Here is a 17,180-nt window from a genome sequence, read left to right on the forward strand (position 1 = left end):
AAAAGTACCAGCAACTTCCCTACCTAGCCATGAAGAGCATGTAAGTGCACAAATAAAGGTTCTTTTCGTTATTGACTATCTATTGGGTGAGAAGGAAGCAAAGCTTGTGGACAGGACCACTACTCTCCCATCAAAACACGGCTGCCCTGGCAAGCATGCAGAGGGGAAACAGCGAGCCAGGTTGTTGTCGCAAGGGTCACTGAAAGCATTTTTCAAAAGAAACTGGTCAGCAAAGCTACCTACTTCTTAAGAGACTATTTATGGGAGCAAAAGTTGCTCTTAATTCTGCGAGAGCAGCAGCAGAGGCCACGATTTGTGCTTCACTGGCTCCAATGGCTGAATGCCCCTGGAAGCATGAACAGGTGCCATCAGTATTTTCAAAAATCCACTTTAATGACACAGGAACTATTGTTTCCGAGCAAAGTCCCTCTCGGCCCAGCCTGCTGTCAGCAGGACCCGCATCAGACGCTGCTGAAGGAAGTGAAGAAACCCTGTGACAGAAGGCTGCTCCGCTCTCTGACCGGCATCAACTTCTTCCCAGCTCCAGTCATTTTATAGCAGTTTCATTCTGAATCACGAGTTTTACGCTGCTTTGGGACAGCGTGCTAAAGCCCCACAAGTCAGGGAGTTAATGAGTTGCTGCGACCTAATCCGGCCTGCCACACCACACCTCCAGCAAGTGTCAGACGCAGAGGGAGCAACTTCAAAGGACCAGCAGACCTTACGCTCGCCCTGTGAGCAAGGGCTGCTCCCTTCTCCAGCCTCCCAGTGGAAAGGTGAGTCCAGCAAGAGCTGACTGACTTGCCTTATATGGCTTCCAAGGCCAAATTTCCGCTTGCCCAAGCTCAGGCAGGGTGGAAAAATTTGCTTCCTTGCTACCCCGCCCATCCTGGGCTCTAAAAAGCATCCACTGAATCCTGGATCTGAAAGGAATGGAAGAATTTACACTGACATTTGTGTGGAGCTCAGCTCCCTGGAAGAGGTAAAACCATGGCTTTGGCAACATGCTGGATCACCTCAAACACTAGGGGAGAAACAGAAGCTAAAGAGCCGATACACAGGCAGAGATGCATAGAGAAGTTGTAACCACAGCCTTTATTCTTTGCATACCACATGACCAATTTTTCTTGCTATTCAGATGCACTTAAGCCTGTTAAATTTCAGGGCAGTAAGCTTTACAAGTTAATTATGAGTTGGGAACATTATTTCCTTTCACCGATTTATCCATAATACACTTTACTATATACCAGGAGTTTTGTTTTCAGAGTCAAACGAATACAGTGTCGGCTCAGGTTTAAGAACTATTTTCTGCACAAGCCACTACCTCCTCTGGTAGTTACAGTTATCGTTACTGAAGCGTGTCCTACCTTCTGGTCACCGTGAGGTTGATGTAATCTAGGTCCGTGTCGTTATCAGCTCCTCTGAGCATCACAGAGCAGCTCTCAGACTTACTGAACACAGCACAACCCTCCTGCTCACTGAACGTAAACACAGTCACGTCCACAGTCCTCAGTATCTGCAAGTGCAAGAAAGCTGCTGGCTAAAAATGAAGCCCAGTCAATTAAAAGGCTGCTTCACTCTCAACAAATGCTCTTACTTTGTGGATTATTAAGGTTTTTTTATTTCTACAAACGTGTGCATATTCACTTTTTCTAGCCTTGATTGCCTATACCAAGATCATACCTTTTCTCACAGCAGATTTTTCTCAGTGCAAGAACCATGGAGACATTTATCTCCAGCCATCAGTGGTTTGTCTTTGCTTTTGTCTGCTAGTCACCAAATGGCAGAACCCAGCTCATCCACACTCAGATTCTCTCAGAAGAGAGAAAAATGGTGGCAAAGGAGCTTAAAAAAACTAAGTTCTGCCATTTCCCTTGTTACCTTCTTTTTTGGGGACTGGGAAAGACAGAAACACAGCCCGTTTGACTTTCTCATAGAAACCGGGAGCCAAAAACAACTGAAATCAGTGCCGGAGCTGGAAAGGTACAACAAAACTCACACAAACATAAAGTCTAGACACTGAAATGTGGAAATATGATTCAAATAACCACAACTGGCACATAATGTATTGATTGCAGCCCATCACAGAACAGGCCCTCAGTGGGTAAGAATAGAGAAAAAAAGATTAAACTAGCGTCTTGTACCTCAGTTCTAGAAAATATGGATCCTTTGGGCATACTGATACGGATTGAGCTAGCATTTCTTCCGTCCTGCCGGGCTTTTTGCTACGCTTTTAAGTAACACATCTGCTCTTGCTAAATAACAACAATTAGCTTCAACTACCTTCGCAGCACTGATCCTGTATGACCGAAACTTCCATGGGTGTCAGGTGGCTGCTCTTATCAAAGCACGGCCTATCAGCTAAACTATGCGGGTCTCAAAGTATTTGAGCCAAGTAGTCAAGAGGATGTTTGTACTGATGAAATCTAAATACTACAAAGGTTTAGGCAACTAGCTGTTTTTAGGGAGTTTCACAGTACTTGTTAACCCCCATCCCGTGTGGACATGAACCTAAAGTCTGCTTCTACCATTGTACTCAACGGCGTGGTCTGAAATGGGGGCCAAAGCCGGCAGCACAAGCCAAGCCTTTGCTCGCTGTGCTACACACAGATCGTCCTTGAAGACGCTGGCTCTAGCCTTCTCCCCGCGATGACCTGCTTTCCTGCAGAGCAGTATGCCCCAGGACCATGCCTAGAGCATCCCTGGATGGTTGCACGTTCTTGCACGTAAGAAGAAAGAGTAACTGGTGGTGGCGGCTGGCCTGAAGAAACTCTGAAGGAAAGTAAAACATCTTGGTTTTCCATGAACGCCCTGGGCTAAAGTATTCTCTCCCACATAACAAAAGCGAAGAAAAGTTCTGCTGCACAGAGGGAGAGCAGAGGGTTAACAGCAGTCAGACTGCACCAGATCAGGGAAGACTCAAGGCGGATGGAAGTGGGCAGCTAAGTAAAGTCATGCTCACAAGCTGCAACCTCTTTCTGAGTTAAACAAATGCTGGTTTCTTTAAATTAAAAAAAGGCACTAGTCCAATGTAAAGAAAGGCGAGACCAAGTGCATGGGGCAGTGTTTTTTCTAGACTGCCTTTTCACTGGAGCAATGCAAAAAGGATTGGATTTTGGAAGTCTGCTTTCCCACTGCAGCAGTGATACACACCACCACTCTGTGTGGTGTTCATCATGAGAGGTTTATCATGCTCTGTATTAAAGCAATTCTTGGAAAAACAAAACCAAAAAACAGACAGAAGGCAATACTAGGTTATCACGGTGTGCAAAAGTTGCCTTATGTACATGGATGTTTCTAAGCAACACATGAGCTACTATAGAAAACTCTTCTTATCAGCAAATCCAAGCTCCTTTCCTGGATAATGCATCTAGGTCAAGCTAAGGCATGTTGAATGTAGAAGCCTAGTTTTGGTGATGTCTCCTCTGTATCCACCCTGTATAAAATATTAGCATAGTTCTGGTTATCAGGCTTTTTTTTTTTTTTTTCCATTAGCATTAAGTTCACTCCAGCTAATGGTTCCTCCAGAAACAGCATTAACCTTAATTATTCAGAGGTAAATTGATCTCAACCTTCCTGATGCTACAACACTGAGCTGACAACCATTTTTCCCTCCTCAATTTCTTTTTTCATTCCCCAAAACCCAAATAAAGCCAGTATATGACACAACCATGCTCACAAATTAGGGTTATCTGGTACAGGATTCCCGACGTACGGCATCCCTTCAAAGTCTACCTAAACCCTTGCAGCCACTCCATCCATTCAAATGCATTCTCTTGTGCATTAGCAGCAAAACCACTAAGTCAGCCAAAATGTATTCTTCTCCCATGGATTAGCTGGCACAAATTAGTACGAGAGTGACGCATGCAGTCTGTCCCTTCCCATTTTTCAACATGCACAAACATCAGGGATTTGGAGACACTTCACAAGTTTATGCTTACAAGTTACTGGCAGAACCGAGTTTAAACTGTTTGAAACGTGCAAATTGTTTAGGAGATAACACATTAATTTACTAAGGAGACCTCAAATGCTTTTTCAAACAAAACTTCCCCTCCCTCGCCAGTAATAAAGCTGCTTCTGCTCTCCCAACAGAGTCGGCACTATGCAAGTGAACTATTTCAACAGTCACCATCCCTCTGCCAAGCAGCACTATGACAAAAACTAACTAAACAGGACAGAGCACTTCAGACGGGTTCAGAAAAAAACCCTGATGTTGGCGGATCACCCGTAGACTCCACGCTCTGCGAGTTGACTGGCTCACGGTGAGCCCAGAAGCCACTCGAGGCAGGACCTGCTACAGCACACGCTGGCCAAGTAAGAGGTCATTGGGAGACAGATTGCTCTGAAGAGACTCAGCTGATCAGATATGCTTCAGACAGAAGTAAAAAAAAAAAGAAATTGCAATATCTTTCTTTTCTCCCTTTGCTGCTGTTTAAGTGGAATAGGAAACCAAATATAGAATACACTGAAAAGGAGCGAGGGTTTAGTCTTGCTGGGTAATGAATACAATCGCCAGGATCCAGCTGCTAGAGTCATTGATACGAGCACCAAAACACTCCACTTACCTCAAAAAAAAGTAGCCTTATAAAGATGATCTAAGGGGTTAATCTTCAGGCTTGCTTCCCCCAGCATTGCTAGAGAGCAAAAAGTTATTAACGCCCAAATTCAACTTCTCCAATCAATGGTGTCGTATGATTTGCTGATAAAAAGCAGATCACGTTTGAAAAAAACCCACTGTCGGTCACAAGGATTCTGTCACAAACTTTCTATTTTCCCTTGGCACGTCACCAATTAGACCTACTTCTTTAGTCTGCTACCACCAGCATTAAAAAAAAGCATAATGGGTTTATAATTTGCCACCGAATCCCATAGCAACTGTACGTCACTTTAGATGTAAATTACAGACAATTCTTTCCCATGCAATTTGAAAACTATAGAGATGAATCTGTAATTTCAGCCAATCCAAATGGTATATGGTTGAGAGAAAAAGCTACCCTAAATAATTGAAAGGAAACTGCCACAGGCCAAAACATTCCTCATGCTCAATGTTAAATGTCTCTTTGTCCCCTTCCTTCAAATGGGAGGTGCCACGTTCAGGTCAACATTAAGAACATTTAGCAGGAGTTTAGCAGTTCAGTGTGTTCTGCATATCCTGTCCCATTTTTGCTGATTGCAAGGAGATGTACGTGTACAATGAGTTTCCTTTCCAGCCAGCCTCCTCTGATTCATTTAGTCATGTCACCGACTCATGTTCCCAATGTCGTAATAGCTCCAATTTTGACGGACTACAGCATCAGTGAATTAATAGGACAGGAAAAAACAGGTTACAGGAAAGGAGGAATGATGCAAAAAGCTTTAAGATAATTCAGTGAATTTTGATTCGAAAGCCGGATTGTTGTTCTCCTCCTGACACCTGCAAGCAGCTTTCAATTCCCAAGTCAGCATGAATACGCATTACCCTAAAGACCCTGTAATGACAGCAGGAGCCTTCATTTTGTGTTTCGTGCTTTAAACACAGCAAGATGAAGGCATCTGTAACAACCTGCTCTAAAAGCAGAGTCTGAAAAAGTTCCTTCAATAAGTGGTGACTACAAGGGGCCAGTTTAACCCTAACTTTTGAGAAATAACTTCTGTCATGGTCAGTTTAAGAACACAGAAGGCACGCGGAAGATGACTTGGGAAGCCACATCTGTCAGACCACGCTTCCAAAATTCAGTTCAGCTGAACTGAAGCAGAGCACAGGGGCAATGTGCTTTGGTTATCTCAGCTTAGCCCCCAATAAATATTTGTGCATCTGCCAAAGTTCACCAGTGAATCAACTGGTGGCTTCAGTTCAAAATACTCCCGTGTAGCAGGGACAGAGAGGTACTACATGAGTAGGAGGTACTGTTCAGCTGCTGCATCACACACCGACCAAAGCAGGGATGCTACGACCTTCTTGACAGCCTCCTAAAATCACGAGGCTACCAGGTAAGCTAGGACTAGGGCTGGCAGCTGAGTTGAGTCTGGCCTCCATCAGCTACGGGCTGGCCAACGCAAAAGCTACAGGAGAGAAAGGCATGCAACTGCAGTCATGTTGTTCATTATCAAAAGACGATCCATCATGCAAGCTCACTAGTACCACTCCTCAAGCCACAAAGAGTTTTTAAATAAGTATGTGAAGTCTGGAAATTCCCAGGTAAGGGTTCCAGGAACAGCCCTAACACTGTTTACACGCCATGGGCACCTACACCACAACAGCGTGAGGAGATGTACCTACTGCCAAGTGACATTCGGGTCTGCCACGTAGCGTTTAAAATGGTGCATTCAGATTTCTACTTAGCCAGAATCCCCCACGATGTTTCTAAAAAAATGGGTTTGAAAAGCAAAGGATGAATGCCATGGATGGAGATCCATCTAGGTGTATTAGGTGAGGACAGACAGAACAGTCCATCATCATGTGTGGAGGACAGGGTCCAGAATAAAGAATGAAAGAGGAAAACAAGGCAGGGGCATGAGGAGTTTCCTTGTACCTCAACATGGGCAGCAAAAAAGCTGAAGGCAGACCACAAGAGATGGGGAAAAGTCATGCCCTGCTTTTTTTTGGGGGGGTGGGCCTAAACAGAGCCTGTACACACACCCAAAGGAAACACAGAAAACTGTAAGCTAATACAGAATTAGACTCCTTGGAGAACCAAGAGTTGTTTTAGGTGAACACACCAGACCGGCTCCATTTCATCAGCAGACAAACTGACTTGGGACACAATTTCCACTGCTCAGCCTTCAGCTGCGAAGCTCAGCAGTCAGCCCTCACGGTTTCACAACTGTGTGGAAGCTGTTTCAGGGGCAGCAAGTTTCACAAGGAGCAGATGGGCAACATCTTAACATGTCCCCTATGAAACTGGTGATATTTTCAAGACTCCCATTTCTTTCAGGTGAGCGTACCCCGCTGCTACTGGAGAAAGAAAACCTTTTATGGCCCGCAAGGAGCCGGCAGCCCTATGAGCTAGACCTCTTGAGCAGCAGCTCCACATTCTCTGTGCATGATACAGAAACAGCCTGCCAAAACAGAGTTGGGCATCAATATGTGGACGCGCGGCCATTTTCTTCACCAGGACACGGACAATTTAGCAGAGACCCAAGCAGGAGAGACTCTAGATGACAAATATCATTTCTCCATAGTGCTGCTGCCTGATCCACACATGGTACAGCTCCACACCAAGAAGGCAACTGCTCTGGCACAAGAGACACTAAAAACAAATGGCAGCTTGCCCAGCTGGGTGATCATTTTTGGATTATGTAATCCCAATACATTATTATTAGACCAAGAACAAACTCAAGAGAGCAACCGAAGACATTACCCTGTCTGTTCTGGCAAAGCGACAGAGACTTGTCACAGAAATCGCACCGACGTGCTATCCTGGTGCATAGAACAGGTCAGACTGCACGCATGTTGGACTTCAGGTAACACAAACAACAGTATTGGATTCCAGGCCATTATACATATTACACAACGCTGTCGTCAGTTATACCACATTTAAAACCAAACCAAGCAGAAGAAGCCTTAACAAATTTTTTCCATTTACCTACTGCAAACCAAAATTAAATCAGAGCCTAGACTGGACAAACACACGCTCCGAAGGTGTGTTATAAAGTTGCTTCTTGGCATCACCATAGCCAAGCGTTTCAGAGGAAGCAGAGACCTTCAACAAGCTGGAGAAACTGTTTATAGAACAAATGCAGAATGAGCATATGTGTTTAATAGCCCACTAATTGTTGCGTTATTCACTATACAAACAAGTGAGCTCTTCTGCCCTTATCCTTTCCTGCCCATTTAATCACCGGTAGCCTTTGACTATTTCTCTTTTGGGTGGCGGTGAAGGAAGCAAAGTTCATTAGTGGCCATTGGCCACCAAACAATCCAGAGACCAGACTTCATTTAGAAAATAAACACCACTATTCATGTGTGACACGGACTCAGAATAGCTTCCCAAAATATTTAACACAGCTGCCTGTAGTCTTCCCACTCTCCCTCCCCCAAAAGAAAAGGCTTTCCTAATATACAAGAAAGCGTTTCTTTGGATTTTTTTTTTTGCGCTTTTTTCGTAGAAAAAAGCTAATAACTCAAGTCTATCCAAGGGACTCATTGCTACTGACTTCTCATAACGCTGATAAACACTCATTAAAATACAAGTTGATAAACCCTGGTACAGTAATTACCTTCGTCCTCATACAGAGATTGCCCAATTCAGTGATGTGATGTAACCAACACCCTAAATTAAAAATAGTGTTGTGACAACATATGGTTTATCCTACAGAAGCTGGCAGGCAGGACGCTCCTAATGACAAACGGGTTAGGTTCCCAGCTTCCCCCAGCTCCCTGGCAAGGTGAGGAGACAGATACGCTCTTCGCAGGATCAGAGGCGGAAAGGAAAAAAAAAATAATACAATTACAATAAAAAGGACAGCTTTTAATCCCTCTCTGGTCCATCCTAATGACAGATGCCGAGGTTTGCCATTATTCTTTATTTACGTGACTAATAAGCTCTCTGGATGCATTTCAAGGAAATATCTCGGAAAAGACAATCTGGAAATTTCAAAATACAGCCCCAGCCTGAACCCGCCTCCCCTCAGAACAACCGGGCGCCCCGGGGAGGGTGGCAGTGAGGAAGAGACTACCCCCACCCCCCATCCCCAAAATCCGGGGTGCCAGCACAGCGGGGGAACCCACCCAGGACACGTCCCCGGGGGTGAGACCGGCCCCCCCAGGGCCTGGAAACCCACGTCATGCACACCGGGAGGGAGGGGGCCGCACCCTCTCACACGTTCACCGGGGGTGCGGTGGGCACCGACGTCCCTCACCACCCCCCCCACCCCAGCCACTTACCGGGGACTGATGGCGGCTTCCAGTCACCCACCGGGAGGGACACTGAGAGCCTACCCATCCCCCTCAGCACCTACCGGGGGCCGCACCGAGACCGCGGCTCACGGGTCCCCCAGTCACCCGGGGGGGCGGGGGGGGCCGGGGGGGGAGGAGGCACATCGGGGTCCCCCCAGCAGTTACTGGGGGGTACACCGACCCCCCCTGGTCCCCCTCAGGCGCTTACCGGAGTATCATGACCCCTCCCCAGTCACCTACCGGAGGGAGCCCACAGGGGCCCCATAAACACCAACCGGGGGGGGACGTGGGTATCCCCAGGGCGTAACCGGAGGGGCACAGCGAGGCTCCTCCGATACCCGACAGCATACTCGCCCCGTTTCCCCAGTCACTCACGCAGGGGAGGGGCCGGGAGCCCCCCATATCGCCTCAGTCTCTCGCCGGGGAGGGCCTCACACCGGGCGACCCCCCCTCCCCATTTCCCCGGTCATGCGCCGCGGTCCGCCCCCCCGTCACACACCCCGCAGCTGCAGGACCGGGTCCCCCCGGCCCCACCCCGTGAGGAGGCCTTGCCCCCCACACACACCGCCAACAACGCCAGTGCCAACCCCGCCGGTGCCGCCCGCGGGGCTCTGGCCAGGGCCTCGTGGCGGCCGCCCGCCCGCCGCGGGGCCGTGCCCGCCACCCCACGCCCGCCGCCCCTACCTTACAGGCCTGGTAGCTCTCGAAAGCGCGCAGGGCGCTCTCCGTGAGCTTGACGTGGAAGACGGAGACGCGGGTGCCGCGGCCGAGGCGGCCGCAGGACAGCCCGTACCCGCGCTCCGCCTGCAGCGCCGCCATCTTGGGACCGTCTCCCCCTCCGCGCCTGGGCCGCCGGGGCCTCCCGCCGCCGCCACGCCCCCTTATGCATTATTCATGAGCCACCCGGCCGCTGCTCCGCCAGCCCCGCCCATCCGGGGCGCCTGTTGCTGGGGCGAGGAGGTGGGCAGCGAGCGCTCCCATTGGCCGGATCCTGCCGACCGCCCCGTTGGATTGGGAGATGGGAAAGCGGAGGCGGGGATATGCAAACGAGCGCCGCGGGGCATGGCGGGGAGGGTGGTTTGGTGCAGCCCTCCGGCGCTGGAGGACCCCGGGGGCGGCGGGCGGGCATCCCCCGACCCCGGGCTCAGCCTGGGGGGCCCGGGCGTCTCCCTGGCGGTGCGTTCAGGCTTCGGGTTCCCCCCCTCAAGCAGGGCCCGTAAACCCAGGCCTCCCCCCGGCCCCAGGCAGGGCCCGTAGGCCCCAGGTTCCCACCCCCCGGCTGGGCCTGGGGGCACCCCACGGCACAGCTCCCTGCTCACCGGGTGTCCCCAGAGCCGAGCAGCCCCTGCCGCAGAGGCTGCTCCCTCCTGCCACAGCAGAGCTGTGTGGGGGTCCGTACAAATTCCCCCCCTAAATCAAACAGCCGCTCCCGGCCCCCACTGCAGCCATCTGCATGTGGCAAGAAGGGGGACAGCAGAGAGGAGCATCCCCCCTCGGCCTTGCTGGCAACCAAGACAGACCCGGGTGTGAAGGAATTGTCGTTTATTTGGGGAGTTCACAGTCACTTTGGGGTGGGAGGACAGTGCTACAACCCCCCGCCCCGGGAGTGGAGCTGAGCCGGGGCAGCGGTGGGCCCTGGGGACAGCCCCAGGCTGGTGCGAGCGGCAGAGCAAGGAGGGACCCCCAAGAGCTGGGACTCGTGAGAGACAGGCTGGAGAGCAGGGCTCCGGCACTCCCCTCCCGCCGCAGGCTTCTTTGGCTTCCTTTGGACATGGCGCACTCTGGGGAAATGCCGAGGAGGGGAGTGGGTGCCTGCGGGAGGGCTGAGCCACCAGCAGCCCCCCCAGGACACGGGGAATCTCGCTGTACGTGCCCCTGGCCACATCTGCACCGCTTCCTTGCCTGCAGCTGGGCCCAGCTGCAGAAAGCACCCTGCCCGTTCATACCTACGTGGCTTTCCTTCCACCTGCCTCCCCCTGCCCGTCCCGCCATGGCGGCAGGACCCCGGCGCCCACTGGGGCTCAGGGGGCTGGGACAGCCATGGCGTACTGGCATGCAGGAGCTCCTACTCCCCCCGACATGCCTAGGAAGGTGCTTGGGGGTCTCTGCTCTGCCTGCAGCTCCATCCCCGCAAGCTGTGCTCTGCCTGCGCCGGGGGGGCACGGAGGGATGTCAGGAGGGGGATCCGGCACCTCCAGCAGAGAAAGCATCCATATTTCTGCAACTGCAAGTCTGTGGGAAGGGGTCAGCAGAGCCCCAGGGAAGCCCCGTGGCAGGAGAGAGGCACATCCTGGCGCAGGTCCTGTGCTGCAGGGCCGCCCCGCTGCCATCCTTAGTTCCTCGCCGCAATGACCACGGACAAGGCCACGCCGCCGAGCGCGATGGCTGTTGCACCGAAGAGCCACTTCCAGGGGATGGACTATGGAGGAGAGACCGGCGAGATGATGGGATCCACTGCCACCAGCCCCACCGACAGCTGGGATGTGCCATGAGCCCCTCCGGCAGCAGGGATGTGCAGCCCTGCCTGCGCTGGCACAGGGCCGTGGGGCAGCACCGGGCTCGCAATACGCATCCAAGATAACGCAGCCCAAAAAGGCAAGTGCTGCGTCGGCTTTGCCCAGCGCGTGGCCGGCATGTCCGCGGGGACAGTGTGTGCCGCCGGCAGCCCAGCTGACAGCGCTTTCCACTGGCGCAGCCAGCGGGTTCCCAAGCACAGCAGCTGGGAACAAAGTCCAGACCCTCCAGCTGGCATCGCTGGGACTCGCCGGACAGAGCCAGGAGCCCAGCCGCAGCTCTTGGGGTTTTCCTGGCAAGGCTGCTGGAGCACAGGCCCTCAACTCCCAGCAGACTTGCTGCCCTGACACAGCCCACCCTGTGGGTCACATCAGTGTCCCTCCCTGCCTGGGAGCAGAACTGCATCAACCCCCAGGGACCTGGGGGACACTAACACATCCCCTGTGCCCAGCCCAGCGCTCCCCACCCCAGGGGTGACACCCACCCGCTCTGCCAGCCCCCCGGTACGTCAGCACTGGACCTTACCCAGGGCAGCTTGTCTTTGCACTTCCCCGGCATGCCGGCAGTGCTGGGATTCCCAAGCATCTTCCTGTACATCTCTGTCTCCACGTTCTTCTGGTCCGCGTGCTTCTTCACCAGCTTGGAGAGCTCAGCATGGATGGTCTGAGGAGGAGAGCGTGGCGCTGTGGTTATCAGCCTACACCGTCCCTGCAGTGCAGGGGAGGGGACGGGGACCGCAGTGCCAGCACCACCAGATCTGATCGCCCCAGGGCCGTGCAGGAGCCCCATGGAACAGCTTAGGAGCTGCTGCAGGGAGCCGATGGCCTGATCCTGCCCTGCTCCCCTGCACCCAGGGGCTGCATGAGGCTGGCATTGGACACCCAGGCTTGGTGCCCCGTGGGTCTGAGTGACCTTCTGTCCTTTCTGGCCACTCAGGCCACTCCCTGCCTGGCAGCAGGGAGCAGAGCCCAGGGCTGATGCCAGACATCAGGAAAAGGATTTTATCCTTTAATCGAGACAGAAAAGTGTCTGCCTTGGGGACAGACGTGCCCAAGCTCTCCCACTTTTCTGTCTGGAAGCAGGCTGGGAAAGCAGGCTTCAACTCAGCCTGGTCTGAAGCAGGATTGCAGTAAGAGCCAGGAGCATGTCGGTACCTGCCCGGCTGTGCCGAGCGGCAGTGATGGCTGGGGCTGGAGGGAGCGCTGCAGGAGAAAGCTCCGCATCCTGCGCGGCGCCCAAGGCCTCCCAAAAAGAAGCAAGAAGCGCTGGCGAGCTGAGCACAGCACTGCCAGCCATTCCCCGAGCTCACGGTGGCAGGAAGGACGTCGTGGTGGCGCAGCCGTCTGGTGCCGCAGCCATGCTGTGCCCTCTGCTGGGGACGCCACACTCCGGGTGGCTCCAACGCCTCCCCAAAACGCCAGCACTGCCACCGGCAACCCACACCGGCTCCAGCCCACATCGGCTCGCCCAGAGACTGGCCAGGGCTTCACCAAACCACACTTGGCACCGCTGTGTTGAACACAAGACTCTGGACATTGGGAGGATACAACGCAGCAAAGCACCTGCAGGCACCCCCGAGATCACTGGGGCTTGCCGTGTTGGTGTAGGACAAATGTCAGCATCTTCTTCCGCTCCCAGAACGTGTGTTTCCAAGGGGTCAGGAGAAGGGAGCGCAGCAGCCAACAGTCTGCAACAGCTGAAAGGTGCTGACCGCCCCAGAGAACCAGGTTTCCTCATCTGAGGCAGGTGGAGCCGAGTATTTCTTGAGTCTGTTTTCACCACCGGTAGCTGTAGCCCATGACTCACCGATGCGTGTTTAACGCTGCTGTCTGGAGCGGCACCACCACTTCCCCGGGAGTCCCGGCAGCCAGCCGGAGAGGCCAGTAATTTGCTGTACTTGTGGTTTCACCGGTAACGTCACTGCCAGGCATTTTGATTTTTCACCCCTCTCCAATTAAAAGATTCATCTGAATGGACAGCGAGAAGCAGCCCCACCAACAGCGACGTGCCAGAGATGCACGGGGGGAGCTGCTCCCAGTGCAACCTGCATCGCTTGTGCTGCTCACTCACCGCAGCTGCCCACCCTAACCTTGCTGGGAAGTGAAGGCTTTGGGATTCCGCTTACCCTTCCCCGCAGGTGATGTCAGGAGATGAGCTCCACGGGTGCTGTGGGGCCACCAAGGACCTGCTTTCAGGTCCCCCATCCTACCCACGACCTTCAGGCACCAGAGCATGACACAAATCACGACAGTCTGGTGAAACTCCCAGAAAAAGAGGTGGATAAAACAACAGACCCAGTGGAGGACTAAAGCCCACCTGCAGAACCAAGGCCCCCGCCTCGACCCCACGCAGGCAGCACCTCTCCCCCAGCTCGCTCCTGCTGGGGCCATTTCCTGACGCTGGGTTTTGATTTCTCCCAAGGCTCCAGTCCTGCAGCTGATCATTAACCGACAGGAAATTCCTGACCCAGAGCTCGCCCTGGCCTGGGCACTGGACCGAGCACTGGACTGCTCTCACCGCCCGGTGAATCACCCCCCGGGCTGCTGAGCGAGTATACGGGGCCTCGGCTCTGCTCCACTTCCCGCAGCCATGGCATGAGCCGCTGGAGCCACTCGGGGAAGACAGAGCAGGGACCGTACTCGCAGGTCCGCTGAAGCAGGGATGGGTTGGCAGGGAATCCTGCCACCGCAAGGACCAAAGGGCAAAGAGGGAGCCTCGCAACATGGAGATAAGGGACCCACCAGCCCAGCCAAGCTCAGATGTTGCACCATAGGGCACATCATCCCACGGCTGCCTGGGTCCTGGGGGCTATTTCCATCCTCCCTTCATGGAGGAAGCTGGGAACAGTTACGGGGGGCTTCAGCCTTCCACAGGGGACATCGAGTTTTGCAGGGACATGGACAAGAGGAGAGCATCCTACAGACATGCAGCTCAGCGGGATCGCTGGCAGCACACAACAGCAGCCTACCTTGTTTGAAGGCTCCAGCTTCAACGCCGCCTTTAAGATGGGGATGGCCTCTCTGTATTCGCCCTGCTGGGCCAGGACCTGGAAGGTGAGATAGGGATCGAGCAGGATGGCTGAGGTCCGTCCCTCGGTCCTGCCCTCCATCACACCAGGCCCTGCCCTGCTGCATGCCCGGCCTCACCTTGCCCTTTCGGAAGAGAGCCTTGATGTTCCCCGGCTGGTGCTCCAGGACGAGGTTACAGGACTTCAGGGCCGCCTCATAATGGTCCAATTTAAGCTGAGAGGCTGCCAGGTTGTTGAGACATTTCACCTTCACGTCCAGCAGCTCAGCCTCCTCGTCCGGGCTGAACTCAACTGCAGAGACCCCAGAGCCAGGTTACAGAGGGAAGGGATCCCAGGTGACCCTCGCCCAGGGTGGGAGCAGGTACCTTTCGAGCTAGAGCTGATGATCTTGAGGGCGATGTCATAGGAGTTGATGGCCAGCACATAATCTGCCTGCTGGTAGAAGAAGTTTCCGCGCTCCCGCTTGCGGTTGGCCAGCTCTATCTTCTCCTTCCCGCTGAGCAGCTCCAGGTCCGGCGCATCCTGAGCCGCCAGCAGCTCCACCTCCAGGGTGAGAGCCGCATTGGGTGGGATGTCAGGGCTCCTGGGCAAAGAGGGGCACAAAGCTGTGGCACTGTTGCCACCTCTGCCATGTCCACCAGCCACTGGGCCACATAGATTTAGCATGGCGGCCCAGAAATCAAAGCCATGGAATCTCCCCTGGATGGGGTGTGATGCAGATTGTTCCCCCCAGGCAGGACACGCAGCCATCCCCTGCACGTGCCAAGGGAGCCGAGTCGCCCTGCCTGTGGAAGCTGTGGTTTGCTGGCTGGGCTGTCACTGGGAGCGCATGGGACAGCTTTCGCAGCACTGTTTGGGGCCATCCTGCTCCACCTCATGCCCTCCCCACTCACCTGCCCTGAGCGCCGTAGCAGTACTTTGCATCTGACACGATCAAAGCAGTCTCCCCCATTTCCAGGAGCTGCACGCAGAGGTCCAGAACCTGCAGAGAACAGCATCGTGGGGAGCGAGCACAAGAAAGGGCAGAGGGGCCACTTCCAACCCGCAAACACGGACATCACCAACCCCAAACCCTCCTTGCGCCCCCCAAGGTGAGGTCCTGTTCCACAAAGCAAAAACAAGGCAGCAATAAAGCTGGGCAAGCTTCCTCCCAGTCCTGACCTGTAAGACGTCGCAATCTCCCAGCGTGAAGTTGAGCGCAGGGTTCTCCTCCACCACGCTGCCATCCTCCAGCATGGCCTTCAGGCGGATGGTCACGTCCTGGCCCTTGCGGGGGCAGGTGTCCACCCCCTGGCCCGGCACCAGCGTCTTCTTCTTGAGCAAGCCACTCCCTGGGCAAGGAGAAGCCGAAGGTGCATCAGCCCACAGCAGGGAGGGAAAAGCCCGACTCCCACGGCCCTGCAATGACTCCTGGCCGGCCTTTGTGGCACAGAGCCGTGGAGAAGCCCATGAGGCCCCCACAAGCCCAGCCACCCTCCTGCCTGGGCTCTTACCCAAAACATCGAGCCACTCCTGGGAGTCCTCAGCCACTTCCCCCCCGCCCTGCTCAGAGGCCCGGGCCTCTTGCCGCGGTGGGGCCGACGGCCTGCCCATGTCCTCCAGCGGGGGCAGCTCGCTCAGGTCCTCCTCCTCCTCCTCCTCCTCTTCTTCCTCCTCCAGGACCTCGAAATCCTCAGCTGTGTCCAGCTGAGCGGCGTCGGCCGGCGGCGGCTCGGTGCCGGTGCCTGCCCGGCCCGGGGAGCGGCTCCTCGGTTCCTCCCCGCTGGAGGCCATCGCGGCGGAGCAACCTGGAGCGGGGCGGGGAGAGAGAACGTGGGTCGGGCCTGCACTTACCGCGGGGGGAACGCGGCCGACAGCCCGGGCGGCGCCCGGAGCACCGGGAGGGATGCGCGGCTCTGGCAGGGGAGACCCCGCCGGCCCCGGGGAGGGAACGGGCCCGCCGGGCGGGGAGGGTGCGGCCCGGACGCCCCCCCAATGCCACGTGCCTTCCTCCTGCCCGCGGGGGCCCCACGTCACCGTCACACGCCGGGATTCCCCCTGGCAACGGCGGCGGCCGCCGCCGCGCGCCCCCCGCCGCTCCTACCTGGCCCGCGAACCCCCGGCCGCCGGCCCCGCCCCGCCCCTCCTATTAGGTCGGCCCCGCCCACCGCGCTGATGACATTGGGTGATGGGAACGCTCGTCAGCGAAGCGCCGGACGGGACTAGGCGCCGCCTTAAAGGGGCCGCTGCGGGGCGGGGGTGAGAGGAGGTGGGTGGTCCTCGCCGCTGAGTCATGGTGCAGGGGCCCGTGTGTGCGGGGGTCTCGGTACTGGCAGTGGGGTGGCCCCGTGATGCCTGGGGGGTCCCGGCTCTCTCCCTCGGCCAGCTGCCGCTACTTCCGACTCGGCGCCGTGACGCAAGGGCACGCTGACGCCGCGGGGTCGCGCTGGACGTGACCCCGCACCCGGAAGCGAGGTGAGGCTGCCGGTGACCGCCCCTGGTGCCGCGCCCGTTCCCGTCATGTGAAGCAGCGGGAAGGGCTCCCCGAAGTGTGCGGGCGCTGCCGGCAGGAGGCCCCCGGGTCCCCGGGAGGGGCCCAGGCCCGCGTTCCCCCCGAGGGAGCCCGGTACCGGGGGGGCGCTACCGGGGCCGGGAGGCGGCGGACGGGCAGGGGGACCCCGTTACCGGCATTGGGTGCGTGTGGGGCCCCCCCGGGACGGGGCACGGCAGCGGGGAGGGGAGCAGCTCCAGTACCGGCGGCATGGTAGGGCAGAGGGGACC

General features: G+C 55.4%; 1 protein-coding gene across 1 annotated transcript; it reads right to left on the bottom strand.

The window, feature by feature from the left end:
- Nucleotides 1-11,210: 11,210 nt before the first annotated feature.
- On the bottom strand, nt 11,211-16,358 carry FKBP8 (FKBP prolyl isomerase 8; the record flags this gene model as incomplete). Its single annotated transcript, XM_082010859.1, has 8 exons — nt 15,914-16,358; nt 15,582-15,751; nt 15,314-15,402; nt 14,786-15,003; nt 14,539-14,711; nt 14,361-14,438; nt 11,918-12,055; nt 11,211-11,297 (listed from the first exon to the last, which is right to left on the bottom strand). Exons 1-8 carry the CDS (start codon nt 16,191-16,193, stop codon nt 11,211-11,213), a joined length of 1,233 nt encoding a protein of 410 aa, XP_081866985.1. The 5' UTR covers nt 16,194-16,358.
- Nucleotides 16,359-17,180: the final 822 nt, after the last annotated feature.

This window comes from Phaethon aethereus (assembly GCF_964289735.1).
Source record: "Phaethon aethereus genome assembly, chromosome: 26".
Classification (NCBI taxonomy): domain Eukaryota; kingdom Metazoa; phylum Chordata; class Aves; order Phaethontiformes; family Phaethontidae; genus Phaethon; species Phaethon aethereus.